The following is an 18,280-nucleotide window of genomic DNA, read 5'->3' as shown; positions in this document are numbered from 1 at the left end:
ATAAATAAAATTTGTTTGATTGATTGATTGATCGATATTTTGGTTTTGGCCCAAGCTCATCAGAACGCTCATTTGCAATGTATAATCACAACCGAAACAGAACACTTCGAAACATTTAGAAAAAAAACTGCCAGTCAGTGTCTGCACATACTCTCAATTTTTGTGAATCTGAAATATTTTTAAAGGGGTCATATTTTGCTAAACCCACTTTTATTAGTCTTTGGTACATTTTTTATATATTTAGGGACACTAATAGTTCCAAAAGTTTGAATTTGAACTCTCCAGGTGCTGCAAACTGGGGCGCCGATAAGGGGGGGGGGCATGACAAATTCATGGGGCCCAACATTTGTGGGGGGAGGCCCATAGAGCAGTGAAGGGTGTCTGGTGGATACAGGGTAGAATTTGGTAAAATTTTGTGTATAAGAGCCGCTGTATAAGAGAGGCACAGAAGTCGGGATTTGGACGTTAAAAATATGTTAAGTTTCAGTTTCGTTTTCACGCTGGCGTAAGTGACGTTATGCGTGGACCGCACCCCCACATACATTTCCTCCTCGCTCTGACAGATTGACAAGATACTGAATTTTATGAAAGGGTCCACAATTGGTAGCGGCACCCCTGGCTGCAAAGTTATCTTGATATAAATTCCTGCAAAAATCGAGTGGATTTCTACAACCCATTTCAATTCCTTCTTAATTTGTTATGTTTTATAACTAGTTACATCACAACATTTGGACATATAAGGTCATGTCTCCGAGTACGACATAATTGTTTATCAACAGCAGCGGTTGTAGGAAAAACAGAAAATATGTCCAAACTTCGAGCCAATTACCTAAAATGTTCAGTTGTTGGTTGAATGGGACAGAACAGCTTGGTCAACAACCTGGAGGGGGTGGAGCATGAAGTGGCTCATTTGCATTTAAAGGGCCAGCGCTCAAAACAACCTTTTTTCAGACCCAAGCATAGCATTTACAGTTTATGTAGATGACAGTTTGAAAATAGGAAAATATCACTCCTTTAAAGCAAAAATTATAGACGCGTTGAGAGTGAAAGGTTAGCGTTTTAATCGAGTACGGAACTATTTATTTGTGAGATATTGTTCGTGGTTAGGTTTAGGCACTTGGAAGGATAAGGAGCAAATATCTGGGTTTAGTTTAATGCAGGAAAAGTCTTCAAATATGTGTTAAAAATGACTGCAAATGAATACGCTGACCTATTGTCTAAATATCAGTATCTGTTTGGATTTGCCTTTTTGGCTGCCAGTGGCCTATCTGGAAATTAGATTAGAGCTGCCATGATTCCAACTTAATATCATGAATTGCATAAATATACACGCCACTTTTAATTGGCATGTTATCTGTATACATTATAAGCTTTCTGCATGTATGTTTACGCTGCGTCAAATAACACGCAATTAGTGGTTAGGGTTAGCGGTTACGGATCTGTAAACTGGAGATCTTGGCGTAAATTGACACACGATCAAATGGCTGTGGCTCAGGTGGTAGAGCGGGTTGTCCAATAACCGAAGGGTTGGCGGTTCGAATCCCGCTCTGTCCTAGTTAGTCCATTGTGTCCTTGTGCAAGACACTTCACCCTCCTTGCCTCCAGTACTACTCACACTGGTGTATGAATGTTTGGTGGTGGTCGGAGGGGCCGTAGGCACAAAATGGCAGCCACGCTTCTGTCAGACTGTCCCAGGACAGCTGTGGCTACAGATGTAGTTTACCACCACCAGAGGGAGAATGTGAGAGCGAATGAATAATGGGTCAATAATGTAAAGCGCTTTGGGTGTCTAGAAAGGCGCTATATAAATCCAATCCATTATTATTATTATTATTATTATTATTATTATTAATAAAACGCGAAAGTATGAAAATGCATATGTATAGCACACCAAATGCCATAAGAACTAGCGTGACTTTTTAAAGTGCTATATAAATAAATAAATAAATAAAGCTTTACTTACTTACATACAATGTGATTTCATGAGATCAGTCTAATGATTCACTATTTAGTCTATTATCAACTATTAAGTCAATCTGTTCCTATACTGATAAAGAAATTCACTCATTTGTTTTAATTTTTAGAGCATAAGTAAATCCTCCGATTCCAGCTGCAGTCACAGAAAAAATTCTTAGACCACCCTTGTTTTCTTCAATTTCTTGTTCATTTTAATGCCTGGTACAACTAAAGGTACATTTGTTTGGACAAATATAATGATACCAACTAAAATAGCTCATAAGAGTTTAATTTCAGAGTTGATATCTATCCATTTTCCATGTTTTCTTGATAATAACCAAAATCACTTCAGTTCTTACATCAGTAGCTATGGCATTGTACTGACAAAAACAGTGCTTTTAGGCATTCCATGTTTTCTTTTCTGTCTGTTTTAGTCACATGATACACACAGGAGTTAGTACTTAATTGCATAACCATTGTTTTTAATGACTTTTGATGGTTTAAATTTTTTTTTTCTGCGACTGTACTTAGGTTTTAGTGTTTTCCTTTACTCTTCAGTGACAGTAAAATGAATATCTATCTGTTGCCTCTGGACCAAACAACACATTTGACATTATCTTGAGCTTGGGCAAATACCGATCAACCCTTTTTCAGTATTTTCTGACATTTTATAGAACAAACAAATAACTAATTGGTCAAAGAAGTAATCCCGGACAGACTGACAGTAGTAGGAGGTTTTCTGTTTACAGCAGAATCACAGCCTCTGTCTGGAGCTGCACTCTGTTCTCTTCTGTTTCTGCACAGGTCCAGTTCAGTAACCACCAAGCACCTCTCAAAGTGTCTGAATCTCCAGTGGCCTGTGTTGTGTGTTGAAGTGTGCTCTTCTCTGAACCATAGTGGATATTATTCCCATTATATGTATCCATGGTTTGCAGAAACGTACAATGGCAACATTTTTTTCCTGTTGATTGGGCGGCTGCACACAGACACTTATGAGTCATTACTATTTTAGAGCTGTATCATTTATGCATGCTTAAGTGCTGCGGAATAGCAATCACATTAGGTTTGAATTGTATTCTATGGCTGGACCAGATGTGTCCGTCATGAGCTGTGTGATTCATTTAACCTAATATCCGGAACATTGACTACGCCGTTACATGTTCATTACCCACATGTTTTTGTTAGCATGTGTTTCCATTTGCTTGTGTGTGCGTCGGTATGGGTGTGAACATCAACTGTATCGTCTGTGTACAAGACACAAGCACATAAAGTTCTTTGACTTCATCAAGTTAACTTCTTTTGAAGGAACACCAGCTGGTCTCACCATCTGCTTTTGGGCTGTCACATAACCCACTGCAGTAGAGCCGGCCCAATTATCTGTCACTCAACCTACCTGCGTTGATGCCACGGGACAAACTCACTATATAGCAGTTTCCTGTGGGAGACGATCGTATAAGGCTTGTCATGTCTTAATACAGTCAGAACCTTCCAGCTTTTCTGTCGGTGCCTTCAGCTCAAAGTTATTACTGTGTATCTGAGGATATAGACCTTGGAAATTGAATCTAGCTTATCTTCCCACTGGATGGTTTTTTGTGTGTGTCCTTCATTCCTCTTGACTTTTTTTTTTTCAATTGAGAACAGGCAAAGACCAAACTAAGTATGCTTGACCTTGCTGTAGAGGATTTGGTGGTCAGTACCAATTCTGTAACTCTACAAAAAAGAACTAACCTTATCAGAGCTGCAAGCTCCATTTTTAAACCAGCTGTATCTTGTGTTGCACAGGCATTGAAGCACTACATGAGTAATACAGGGTGTATAAAAAAAACTATACATATTGAAAAATTGCCCTCAGTTCCGCATTTGATAATATTGGGAATTTTCTTTTATGGACATCAGTAGGTAGGAGATTGGTGGATATTTGTCCTGTTAGGGTTAACCCTAACCCTAACTTGGCCTGTCCTCAGTGACATTTTCAGGCCTAAACAAGTTGAATTAACTTCGAAAGGCAGGAACAGCTGCCATGGGTAAAGAAATGAAATTGACATGGTGGCCAAAGTGTTAATGCTGTAACCTGGTAATTTTGTGGAAAACAAGACAGATGCCCATTATCCCCTCCCATGAGCTTTGATTGGATTTAAATCCCACTGCTACTTCACATAAACCAGTTTTAACTTGGATTACACAATTTGCCCCTGCTCACTCATGCATGAAAATCTGGGTCTGTAAATTTGGACGAATATCCACCAATCCCCTACCTACCAACATCCACAAAAGAAAATTCCAAAAACTATCCAATGTGGAACTGGGGGTAATTTTTCAAATTGTGTAGTTTTTGTGACACACCTTGTATAAAGACTTACACACAAAATCTGAACAACTGATTTTAAAGGTACGTAATAATTCGTTCACATATTAGAAATCAAATTAATAAAATTTTTAATGAATATTTTACTATATATATATATATATATATATATATATATATATATACCAACAGGGGTTGGACAAAATAATGGAAACACCTAACATTGTGGCATCATAGAAGGTGTTTCCATTATTTTGTCCAACCCCTGTATATATACAGGGTGCGGAAGCAAAATTTACAATGAACATTTAGTTGTTTTTTCTCAGCAGGCACTACGTCAATTGTTTTGAAACCAAACATATATTGATGTCATAATCATACCTAACACTATTATCCATACCTTTTCAGAAACTTTTGCCCATATGAGTAATCATGAAAGCAAACGTCAAGGAGTGTGTGATTTGCTGAATGCACTCGTCACACCAAAGGAGATTTGAAAAATAGTTGGAGTGTCCATAAAGACTGTTTATAATGGAAAGAAGAGAATGACTATGAGCAAAACTATTACAAGAAAGTCTGGAAGATACTATTAAAGAAGAATGGGAGAAGTTGTCACCCGAATATTTGAGGAAGTTTCAGGAAGCGTGTGAAGGCAGTTATTGAGAAAGAAGGAGGACACATAGAATAAAAACGTTTTCTATTATGTCAATTTTCTTGTGGCAAATAAATTCTCATGACTTTCAATAAACTAATTGGTCATACACTGTCTTTCAATCCCTGCCTCAAAATATTGTAAATTTTGCTTCCCCACCCTATATATATATATATATATATATATATATGTATATATATATATATATATATATATATATATATATATATATATAGGAGATGAGGGTTTCAGCTCTGGCACTAAGAATAAATTATATAAATCTTTTAACAACCAGCAAAGAGACTGTCTGAATGTATCAATACCAAGAAATACTCATTAAGGTAAAGAATATCTGTCCAGATGAATGAGCCATTTATATCCACAGAGGGAAGGAGTCCTCTTCACAGACTCATGAACTCACTCCACCATGCTCCACGACAGTTTTTTTTTTTTTTAATTTTATTTTATACAGTAGCTCAGAAGGGAGTTGTTTTATTGCTTTATGGGCTGGAATCCAGTTTTAAAGGAGCTATATGTAGTATTTCTGCTTTAAAAGCCTTACAGTCTCTAGAAAATAAGAGTGTGAGTGTTGGGTTGGTGTATCTTTTGGTAATTGGATTTTCTTTTCAGAAACAAAAGAAAAACTAGTGGTTAATTAATTTTACAAATGATGGGTTTGTATGAATCTTCCAGTTGGTGCAAAATCTGGAGTTTGTAGACATTCGTGGAGGGAGCATGTCTGCGATGTCCAGATTTTATGTGAACTGGAAGATTTGTACGAGCCCATCATTCGTAAGAATCTTTGTGATCTAGCCATTAGCACTCTTTCCTTGAAAATCACAACATCCAGTCTCAGAAGATGAAAAAAAAAAAAAAAACTGCTGTTTTTTGGTCCGTTTTTCCATTTCCCTCCAGGTAGTAACTTTTTTGTTGTTAGAAAGAGAAAATGAAAATCAATCCATTTTTTAAATTTGGTTTGTCTGTTTTGACACTGAAAAAGAAAAATGCCTTGAAATTCAATTTTAATTAATTTCTTTTAACCGGTTAGGTGGTCTGTGATTTTTTTTTTTTTTTTTTTTTTTTTTTTTGGTTTTTTGTTTTTATGATAAAGTGGTCCTTTGTGTGAAAAAATTTGAGAACCTCTGGTATATATGTACTATGTCATGTTAAGTTTACCCGTCATGGTTCAGACTAAACCATAACCTTGTGACCTTTTTTTAAACCAATCAAAACATACATTTAGTCACTACTGACAATGTAAACCAAGGAAAATAGATGTGATTTTTGGTTTAAATGTAGCAGTTTTGTCACTAAATGCAGAGCTAAGCTAGCAGAGCTTAACTATTGGCTGAAGCAGCACCTTAAAACTATCTGAAAGCAGTGTTTTTTGACTGTCTATCTGAGTTTTAATCAAAAGGAGTTGACACCCCAATGAAGATGAGCTACACACCTGATTCAGTGAGTGATAAAATCTGTGTAATGCTAATTTAGTGGTTGTTCTGGTTCAAGTCCCCCTTGCTATTGATAACTGAATTAATATTTGAGTATCATTACCACTTATAACCCCTTTAATGTTCATTGCCACACCTTCTGTTTGTTTGGACAAGATAATTAATCTTCTTAACTAAAAAGCCCAGAATTGGCGAACCAAACATTGGCTCAAACAAGGATTTTTCACATTTTTTGCAGTTTTTGGGGGTGTTCAGATCATTGAAATCTGCAGCTTCACCTCTAAATATCATGTCATCCTTTAAAGAAGCAATAACTGAGATTATTTATTGACCTCACACCAGCAAAAACCAAAGGTACCCTAATGATCAGCACCGTTTCACTATAATACAGACATTCCAAACAGACTAGCTTCAGTAAAGTGACAGATTGAACCCCACCACGGCACATTGTTCCAATATTGCACATAAAGAGCAGCAGAATGAATGTCGATCTGAGTTCAGTTGTTAGCCTTGTGCGTAACAGCAGCGGCGGCAGCAGCACACGACGTGGGGTAGATTAATGACTTGTCAAAGGGAACATCCGGGGGGCTGCCACCGCTATCTGAAGATGTGTTGTCTGTCTTATATCCACTACTGGGTCTCCAGGGTGGTCCACACAAGCAAGCATTCAGACTGTCTTTATTACACAGTAGTTTAGAAAGGAGGAAGGGAACCATAAAATGTGATGAAATACAGCGTTGAATGTCACCAGGAACGACACTTCTTCCTAAAAAGACACATAAAACCCGACGCTGCATGGTGCTGAGTTGCTTATACTCATGATTGTTAAGTATAAAATCATTCCGTGGGGATGGTAGATGTGTTTTTGTTTTGTTATTGATTCTTTTGTTATTAGGGGTGTTAGAAAATATCGGTTCTATAATATTTCATTTCACAATACTGTATCGATATTAAAAAGTACTGTAATGATATTTTTAGGCATTTATTCAAATGCAGATATGGCAGAGGTTTATATTTGTTTTTTGGTTTTCTTTATTGTTTATATCTTATTTATTATTATGTAACACTCTTTTATTAAATAATGTTAGTTCCTTTGTTGGGATTGCACAAAAATAATGTTCTGATGTTAGTTATGAACTAATAGAATATGAACATTTGAACAGGATCTTAAAATGTAATGTCTGTAAAACATAATTTAAGTTTTAACACAGGAAAATTTTGTGATATAGCTTTAGATCCTGTTGTGATCAAACAAAAATGTGTTTAGTATTTGTGCATATTTCTGGTGTAATTCAATTCTTCCAGGAAATAATAATTCTAAAAAAAGAAACAAAAAATTGCCTTTTTAACAGTATCATGATATATCATGATATATTGTATCGTGATTCTAGCATTGTGATTTGTATCGTATTGACAGATTCTTGCCGATACACAGCCCTATTTGTTATAATGACAATGCTCATTGATGTACACGTTTAGATTATTGTAAGTGGTGTGTCAGGTGAAAAGGATAGGCAAAAAAATAAGCTTCTGCGTCTGGCCTATTCCTTTTTTTGGTTTTTGTGTTTATTGTGGTTGTTGTACTGTGTGAGGTAATTACTGAGTAAACCAAAAATAAACCATTCATTCATTCATTGTTGAGGTTATATTTCAGTTGAATCTAAACTGAATTATTTTCTGTGTTTTGTTGAATGTGCTCATTTCAGTTTGAAGAAGCCGTCTCCCATATTGCAGCTGATACAGGCCAATTTTTGTGTTTTTGTCTTTTTTTTTTCTATTTGCTGTTTGTCAGATAATCACAATTTTTTCTTTTCTTTGTCTTTTCTCTCCTTTTTTTCTTCTTCGCCCTGCTTTGCTGTGTCTGTCGGCCTTCCCACTCTTATCTGCAGGTAACAGTATACTCCACTCGGCTGCAGACAGTGTGACAAGTGCTGTACAGAAGGCGAGCCAGGCTCTGAACGAGCGCGGCGAGCGATTAGGACGGGCTGAGGATAGAACTGCAGACATGATGAACAGCGCTGAACAGTTTGCTGTCACTGCACATAAGGTGAGGCAATATGTTAGCAAGATACATTATGGTTCATAACCTCAGGTGGGCTTTGCCTTGTGTATTTATTTTCATAAAACACAATGTACACTATGTTTAGGGGCATCATATTTTACAAAAAATGAAATTCATATTTATGATTCAAACTTCGCAGCAAAAAGACCCACGTTTTTACACAAACGTGAGGTTTTTAAATAATTGCTTCTGTTTTTCAGAGAGCAGAATTCTGTTTTGTAAACATAATGGTCTTTCTGCTTCCCTCATTTACTCACTCTTGTGGTTCTCTATAGGATATTTCATCATCCTGAAAATCTCTTGTAAATCAATAAAAACTAACTGCATGTCGCTTAATGAAACTATAATCTCTTGAAAAACTATTTATGGCTTTCTAATGAGTGTCTGATGATGATAGCATTATAGAGGGTATGAACTGATGCCACCTTCCACCCAGTACACATCCATCAGTTGGACTTCTGCAACACAATTTAGTATGAAAACTATAAAACCAGGACAATTAGAAACAAGTGGTGCCAGGCACAACAAACCCCGCCCCTCGCACTTATTGTAGCTTATTTTGGCATCGATCCAGCTGATGTCATCATGTCTATGTGTGTGATGTCAGCATATCACAAGTAAATTGAAACAAAATTGATGTTTTTATACATATTTGAAATTTTGCCCATTATGAGTAAATAAGAGAAAAAAAAAACCTTTTGAAAAATTCATAAAAAATGTGTGAACTTTGACTTACTTTTCCCAAAATGTAACCATATCTATTCTGGGTCACTGGCAATCTATAAACCCAATATAGTATGAATTCAACCAACAGTTTTGCTGCTACGGACATTTGAAATTCCGGCCATCATAACTAAATGGGGAAAAAAAGATTTTAAAAATTCACAAAAATTTGAAGTTTGACCTAATTTTCCCGAATGTAATCAGATCTATTCTGGGTCACTGGCAATCTATAAACCCAATTTGATATGAATTCAACCAGTGGTTTTGCTGCTAGAGTGGTAACAAACAAAGAAACAAACCGAACCAAAAATAATACCCCTTTCCTCCCCTTCGGGGGTTCAGGGTAATAATTTACTTCAGTTAAAGTTTATTCAGTATTAATCTTTACATCTTAGTATTCAGGCCACCTGATTGAAATGCAGAATAAATACAAATCAAATTCTGAAACTGCACAAGATTTGGTTGCTTAATTTTACTTTTTACTTGAAGTTCAAACCAACAGTAGCTAAGTTACAGTATATGCAGCTACTAGTTATGCAGCTAAAACATCAGCGATAGTGCTGTTGTAGTGACTATGATAAAAACAAATGTTGCACAGTGCATGTTTCAAACATGTTAAAAAGGCAACAAGCTACTTTCAAGTTTAGTCAACTTGGGACATTAAATAATCATTTTTATCAGTAATTAAATAAAAAATGTATACCGTATGTCCCAAAAAAAAAATTTACAATCGGACTTTCCACATTGGTAACTTTCAAAATAATTAAACAATCTAGATGCTATTTCAGGGTATGAAACTATAACTTGTTACCTACATTTTGCAGAAAACCCCATTTAATTTGATTTAGTGGTCCTGGAGAAATGTGGATCTTTGTATAGCATGTCATGGGTTTGTTTCTTCTTTCCTCGGGGCATCCTGATTAAACCTTTCTCTAAACTCCTCCCTTATGCTGTCAAGATTGTGGTTTGTTTCAGTGTACCTGAACACAATGAATGATGAATGCTCTCTGAACAGGAGTTAGTTGCTGACCAACCATACCGAATTTGTAGTTTGAGAACTGGATAGATAAGAATAGAGGGTATGCACATATGTCACATCCCCCCCTGGGCCACGCCCCTCTAAGTCAGACTGAGTGGCAAAAACCAACCTGCTCAACATGACGGAGTATAGCAGTAAACACAGCCAGACCAGGAAAATGTGAAATATGAAATTAAATTAAGGACAATTGGACTGGACATGGATCTGTACGAGTTACAAAAGAACAAGTGGTCCACGAAGATTGACATGTGGACAGAAATGGAGTATCCTGACGTCCAGGGTGGAGGGGATCATCGCTATTTTTACCTGAAACAAATATACGCGGTTTCATCATTACTGACAACCAGGGTCCAAAACCAGAGCCCAGAACCAGCTGATCCAAAGTCCATTTACAGTAGACCATGTACTGACCCCAGTGAATATATGCATGATCTACTGGGACTGAGTCTAGTTCAGATCAAGTACTTTATCCAACACAGATACTACTGCTGTGGACCAGCAGGGCACCACTGGATTCTGGGAAATTAAGAGATTTTTACCACCTGTTTTTAAATTACGACATTATTCTTGTAATATTATGGCTTTATTTTCGGAATATGACAACTTTAATCTCATAAACGAATAACATGAGTTTTTTTTTATAACTACGACTTTATTCTCATAACATTGTGATTCTTTTTGTATTCGACTTTATTCTCATAAAATTACGGGTTTTATATCGATGTTTTATGACTCTATACTCGTAGTAACAAGTGTTTTTATTTCTTATGTGGCCCTAATACTCCGTCGTAGCTTTATTCTTCAGTTCCCCCATATTTGAAAAACTAGGTTAGCCTCAGTTTCAGCTAGTTTACTAATCATGTAGGAGCACAAGGTTCAGAATCACAAAATGAAGACAAAAACCATGAAAGATCTGATCATGAAACCAAGAGCTTTACTAAGAAGTAACATTAGCCAAAACAATACGTCATTTAAGGTATGATTTTACCCAAAAATACAGCATAAATAAATGTTACCTGACACCAAATGGGATCCACAAATCTAGGTTTGGTTTCCTGGATTTGTGGATCCATCTATGTCTCTTTTCTTTGTCTTTCAGTGTCTGTAAAACGCTAGCTCTGCTTTTCAAACCTGTTCATACAATCAATCGCTCAGCAGCTCTTCCCCATTTTTTTATTAAATATTGTCCTTCAGTTTAGACAGTATTGAAGCCAACGCTGTCACTCATCTCCCTCTTTCTGCCACTCAGTGAGCGGAACCGCGGTGACTTCAGCTAGCGGTGACGTCACGTGCATACCCTCTATCAAAGTGAAATGCTTGTCAACAGATGTTAGCTTCTTAGGGAACAAATGCAAAATAGTAATTGAGAGATCAGTACATCTTTCAACAACAAAACCTCACATGAGTACACACCGCTGATATAATGTTATGCACAGAAGTTGCATTCATTTGTTAGTTGCCCTGTCAGTTCTGAGTAAAATATTTTCATTCATATGGATGTCAAACTTGGAAGAAACAAACCCATGACATACTTTACAAAGATCCACATTTCTCCGTGACTACTGAACCAAATTAAATGGCGTTTTCTGCAAGATGTAGGTAACAAGTTATAGTTTCATACCCTGAAATAGCATTTAGATTGTTTAATTATTTTGAAAGCTATCAATGCGGAAAGTCCGATTGTAATTTTTTTGGGGGGGACATACGATAGTGTGTGTTTTTGGCTGTTAGCTTATCAGCGCCAAAATGACACTAGTGCGAACGATAATGATAAAATTAATACGTGAATGTCATCTCAGCTGCAGGATAGACCAGTCTTTTCTCCTTTTTATTTGTTTTTCTATCCATTGCAGTCGTTTGAATAGCACCTCTCAGTGAATGTAATCGCAGTGACTTCAGCAGGCTGACATCTTGTTCACACCCTCTATAGTCGTCTTCTTAATAGCACAATATATAATGCATAGGTTTGGTTTAGCAGCTTGGCTTCTTCTGTCAAATCCGGCTGCCCTGTTATTCTGTGAGGAATATAGACATATAATACACAGATATATTCCAGTTCAAACAGAATGTCGATGATTCTATGAGTAAAACCTTCCACTATCCATTGAACTGACTATTCTGAAGAACGCCTAAAGCCATACTGCTGAGGGTTGTAGAATTGAAAGACATTTGCAGAACCTTCCATTGCTGTCTTGCTGCTCACAGAGGAGCTTCCTTATAGGAGTGAATTTAAAACAGCAGAGAAAATACATTTAATAGATGTGCTTTAGAGGTTTCAGGCAGATTGATTGCAGAACCCCCATGAAGAATCATTCATTTTCTGCCTTCTCATTTCACTCGCTGCTATTAGCGTTCATATTATTTGCTTTATTGCTTTTCATTTGTCTTGCGCATTATCTAGATTTATACTGTTGCATGTCTGAAGTCCTCTGTTAAAGCCACATGACACTGTAGCCTCACAGAGAGAATTAACAAGACCTTCTGCAGTTTATTCATTAACGTTTCTGTGTGGTGTGAAGATGACTCGACACGCATTTGAGTTTTCCTATTCCAGACAAATCAAATCATCTGCATGTTGTGCATGTGGCGTACTAACTGCATGCAGTGTCGTTACAGAGGGTCACCTTGGCTCTTTTTTTTTTTTTGTTTTTTTTCATCAGTGTGCTTCAGCAATTCAGTTTCTGTGTCTCATTTTGTGACAGGAGCCAATTTAGCTGCACTACTCAGGTTTAATCACAGTCCTTTTGTGTGCTGCTCTACTGCCCCCTCTTGATCTATCAGTAGATTAAATTTCTCTCGATGCAATATAGCAGGGGTGTCAAACTCATTTGAGTTCAGGGGTCGTATTTAGCCCAATTTGATCTCAAGCGGGCCAGACCAGAAAAATAATGACTTAATAACCTATAAATAATGACAAATCCAAGTTTTTCTTTTTGTTTTAGTACAAAAAAAACCAAAACAATTAAATTATGAAAATGTTTACATTTTACAAAAAAGATGTGAATAACCTGAAAAACAGAAATTTCTTTTGTGCAATTAGTGCAATTTTAACAATATTATACCTTGACTTTTTATTTATACATGTACATTACACACAGTGTTACATGAATATTTGGTAACAGGCAGAATATTGTTAAAATTTTGGAGTTCGGAACTAAAATTTGAACAATTTCTACAATATTCCATCTCTTATTATTAACACAACTCCATCTATAAATGCACAAAACATTTAGTAACAGGCAGAATATTGTTAAAATTGCACATTTCGGGTTGTTCATCTTTGTTTTTATTTATGTATTTATTTGCGTTTTATTGTGAAAGAATAGTTTTGTAAATGTAAATATTTTCACAGTGTAATGTTTTGTTTTGTTTTTTTCACTTAAATTTTTTCCACATAATTTTTCACAAAGAAATTTGTCGTTGTCATTATTTATGGGTTATTGTGTTGTTATTTTTACTGTAGATCTCATTGGTCTGTATGTGGAACCTGAACCAAAATGATTTGGACAACCTTGACTGTTCAGGTTAATTTTTGCACTTTCATCCTGCGGGCTGGAATGGAACGTTTGGCGGGCCAGATTTGGCCCCTGGGCCACATGTTTGACACCTGTGATCTACAGGGTGTATCAAAAAAAAACTATACATTTTGAAAAATTACCCCCAGTTCTGTATTTGATAATTTGGAATTTTCTTTTATGGACATTGGTAGGTAGGGGATTGGTGGATATTTGTCCAAATTTACAGACCCAGGTTTTCATGCATGAGTGAGCAGGGGCAACTTGTACAATCCAAGTTAGGGTTAACTCTAACCCTAACCCTAACTTGGCCTGTCCTCAGTGACATTTTCAGGCCTAAACAAGTTGAATTAACTTTGAAAGGCAGGAACAGCTGCCATGGGTAAAGAAATGAAACTGACATGGTGGCTAAAGTGTTAATGCTGTAACCTGGTAATTTTGTGGAAAACAAGATGGATGCCCATTGTCTCCTCCCATGACCTTTGATTGGATTTAAATCCCACTGCTACTTCGCACAAACCAGTTTTAACTTAGATTGCACAATTTGCCCCTGCTCACTCATGCATGAAAACCTGGGTCTGTAAATTTGGACAAATATCCACCAATCCCCTACCTACCGACGCCCACAAAAGAAAATTCCAAAAATTATCAAATGCAGAACTGGGTGTAAAATTTTCAAAATGTATAGTTTTTTTTATAGAATAGAATAGAATAGAACAGAATAGAATGCCTTTATTGTCATTATACATATGTACAATGAAATTAAAAGCGACAACAACAACAAGCGTAGTGCAAAACAGTTTAAAAGAAAAGTGTAAATATATATACAGAATAAAAACAAGCATGTCAACCAACCAAGAAATGCTTCAGATAAATATAATCAACTCTGACCCTGGCTGAACACTGAGGATATATGTTAAATATATCTCCTTATTTGAGGTATTGCCACCATTATGTGTTCAGTACCCATATTGCAGTTGGATAAAACGTGCTGTTAAATCTGGAGGTGCAGGCCTGGATGGATGTGTACCTCTAACATCATATTCCACCTATAACATCATATTCCATAATCAATAATAGTATGTATGCGTGTGAGGAATGTACCCGTCCTTCTGACTTAACACCTACTGAGGTTGATTAGATTGGTGGCCCCGGTCATCTCTCCAATAAGCCTCCAGTGAAGCTCATTAGAACCCTTTATAATGAGATTAATGAAGCTGCGGGTTGATCCTGTTAAAAATAAACAGACCAAAGGCCTGTATCACGAAGCAGGATTTAGGGGTTAGTGAGGTCACCGCTGGGTTACACCATAGGGTTCCAGTGTCATGAAAATGGTTCACGTTGTACCACTGTTACTGTGGATAAGATATGATGAACACCTGACCTGCTTTGAGAAGAAGAAGCTTTGTCATTCTACATGATACAATGAAAGTTTGTTCAGCAGCAATTTCTTGTAGCAGTGACCGTATCAAGTGTCTTACATATAAAATAAATATGCCTGTATAAAAATATATTAAGAAGTATTAAATCAGAAATGTGCTAAAAGAGCAGTTATTGGGTCATTCCATATATTTTCATCAAGTGGTCCCCACCTGACCCTCTCAGATTTTTCTAAATTTTAACATACTTCTAGTACATTATATATGATGGAAAAATCCAAAATTTCAAGGCTTAATTGTAATAGTTCCAAAGTTATGACCATTTGAAGTAGGTAGGGGGTACCTTAAAATTACGACCAAAATTAAGACTTGAAATTTTCGGCTATTTTCAGGCTTCTATAACTTCTGAACAACAAGAGCTAGAGGTCGGAAATTTTCAGAATCATTTCACAGGAATCTATAGTCCTAAGAAATGTGAAAATATTTACTTAAAATCTATAATTGCATGTTACAGAGAATGATAAAGTTGAGATTTTATCCATCGCTAACTTCTAAAATGCTACATTTGGCCACTCATTACACAAAAACTAATCATCATATTCATTAGAAATTTTATGTGCTATATCTTGGCTACATAGGGAATGGATCTGTGTAAAATGAAGGTCCTATGTTATGTTATGTATGATATATGAACAGCTTAAAATCAAAAATATCAGTCCGACCTTCGGATTCAAAGGTCAGTATCAGCATGTGGGATAGGTAGTATCACAAAATAAAAGACACCATGTGGAAGTACAGGAATTGACCTACATTTTGACACCAAGCACAAGTTGCTTCTATAAATCCCATATTTTAGCCAAAAACGTCCATATTTAATTTGAACATTTAACGTAGAAGGATTCATAGAAGCAAGTTGTGCTTGGTGTCAAAATTTAGGTCAATTCCTGTACTTTCACATGGTGTCTTTTACTCATACATTTTGACACCAAGCACAACTTGAAATTTTGGATTTTCCCATCATATAGAATGTTCTATAAGTATGTAAAAATTTAGAAACATCTGAGAGGGTCAGGTGGGAAATTTTCTTAAAATCTTTTGATTTCATATGGAGTGACCCTATTACAAATGTAACCAATAAATGTATCAGATATGTAGTGCAAAGGAGCAGTTATTGGGATGGTCCAGATTGGCGGAGCAAGTTTTGGGCAAAGTATTCAACTAGAAACCCCACTGGATCTGGGTGGATTTTTGTTGAGAATGATAATAGAAATAGATGTGTTCATGATAAAGGCCCCAGGACTCCTCATACTTTCCCCAATAACTGTAGCATTCCTGCTTTGTGGTCCAGTTTTGCCTACATTTCCATGTTTCATTTACTTCCTTCTTGCTTTTGATTATTTTTTTTGCATGCTTTGCATACTTTCTGCTTTACATATTCACCAACATATCTGCTTACATTTCTACTTTTTTTTTTTTTTTTTTTTTTAAGTGAGCGGTACATAACAAAATGTGAAAGACATGACAACAAATAAGACAAGACAAAAACAGATACTAATTACATATTCATCATTATACATTTGTGTGTGTGAGTGAGAGAGAAATGAAAGAAAAAACAAAGGAGTTAATAACAATAAATGATAATAAAAGAAGGGAAGAAAAAGAAAAAATCATTATCATTAACAACAGTGGTAATTACGGAAGTGGATTAGGGCCACTGGAAAAAAAAAGGTCAATTTTTTTGGTTTTTTTATTATTAATATTCTGAGAAAAAAGTAACAACTGTGAGAAAAAAAAGTCAGAATTCTGAGATTAAAGTCAGAATTCTGAGATCAAAGTCAGAATTCCGAGATCAAAGTCAGAATTCTGAGAAAAAAGTCAGAATTCCAAGATTAAAGTCAGAATTCTGAGAAAAAAGTCAGAATTCCAAGATTAAAGTCAGAATTCTGAGATCAAAGTCAGAATTATGAGAAAAAAGTTACAATTATGAGAAAAAAAGTCAGAATTCCGAGATTAAAGTCAGAATTCCGAGAATACAGTCAGAATTCCGAGAATACAGTCAGAATTCTGAGATCAAAGTCAGAATTCCGAGATCAAAGTCAGAATTCCGAGATCAAAGTCAGAATTATGAGAAAAAAGTCAGAATTATGAGATTAAAGTCAGAATTCCGAGAATACAGTCAGAATTCCGAGATTAAAGTCAGAATTCCGAGAAAAAAGTCCAAATTCTGAGATTAACGTCAGAATTCTGAGAAAAAAGACAGAATTCTACTTTTTTCTTAGAATTCTGACGTTAATCTCGGAATTCTGACTGTATTCTTGGAATTCTGACTTTAATCTCAGAATTCTGACTTTTTGTCTCAGAAGAATAATAAAAAAAAAAAATTGGACCTTTTTATTTTTTTTTCTTCCCAGTGGCCCTAATCCTCTTCTGTAGGTAATAATAGTGATGATATTAGCACAATAAATCATAATGAACAAAAATACATACCTAAATAACCAATAATACTAATACTACTGTGACAAACTGGTCATCTGCCTACATTTCTATTTCCTGTCTTCCTCATGCCTTATGTTTTATGTCAGAGTTATCAATAGCTTTTTTTCTGGTACAAACTGTTCTCACATTACTGTCTTCACCCCCCCCACCCTAATTTTTCTACAGCTTGCCATGAAGCACAAGTGTTAGACCACTGCCAAAACCCGACTGGGCTGGGGGTCACCGATCGCCATTCGATGTACAGAAGGATTTCAGATTTTATTCTTTTTAAAAGTTTTTAATATGATTACGATTTGTTAACAATGTTAACATTTTAATGTTTTGGGTTATTGTATTCTGGTGCATCTCGTTCCTATTGACGGTCACACAGCGAGCAGAGGGATGGATGAGAGGTAAACAACGCTATATCACAGTGTCAGCAGAATGTTTTATGCTTCTGTTTGCCAAAAAAACTAAGCCACAGCCATGACTGTATTTGATAACCACCGACCCTTCAACATTTCATATGTTAATGCATTAATGTAGGTGCACACAGGTGTTCCCATGTGTCACTACAAACAGCTTGAGTCACATTATTAAGAGTTATTTATAAGCAGTGCAGTCTGATTCATGTAGGTACAGCACATATATACCTGAAATAAACATGTTCAGGTTAGTGGGACTGAGGAAATACCATACTGTCATATGGTGTCAGTACTAAAA

General features: G+C 36.0%; 1 protein-coding gene across 3 annotated transcripts in view; it reads left to right on the top strand.

Moving 5' to 3' along the window:
• The window catches only part of stxbp6 (syntaxin binding protein 6 (amisyn)), a 212,827-nt gene extending 194,797 nt beyond the window's left edge, over positions 1–18,030 (top strand). For all 3 annotated transcript variants that reach the window (XM_030127516.1, XM_030127514.1, XM_030127515.1), the window contains 2 exons: positions 8,254–8,411; positions 17,744–18,030. In XM_030127516.1, the coding sequence (XP_029983376.1) occupies positions 8,254–8,411; positions 17,744–17,767 (182 nt within the window). In that variant the 3' untranslated portion in view covers positions 17,768–18,030. The remainder of the gene's footprint in view (positions 1–8,253; positions 8,412–17,743) is intronic.
• The last annotated feature ends 250 nt before the right edge of the window (positions 18,031–18,280 follow it).

The sequence above is a fragment of the Sphaeramia orbicularis genome, chromosome 22 (assembly GCF_902148855.1).
Source record: "Sphaeramia orbicularis chromosome 22, fSphaOr1.1, whole genome shotgun sequence".
Classification (NCBI taxonomy): domain Eukaryota; kingdom Metazoa; phylum Chordata; class Actinopteri; order Kurtiformes; family Apogonidae; genus Sphaeramia; species Sphaeramia orbicularis.
This window is presented reverse-complemented; position numbering and strand designations above follow the sequence as displayed.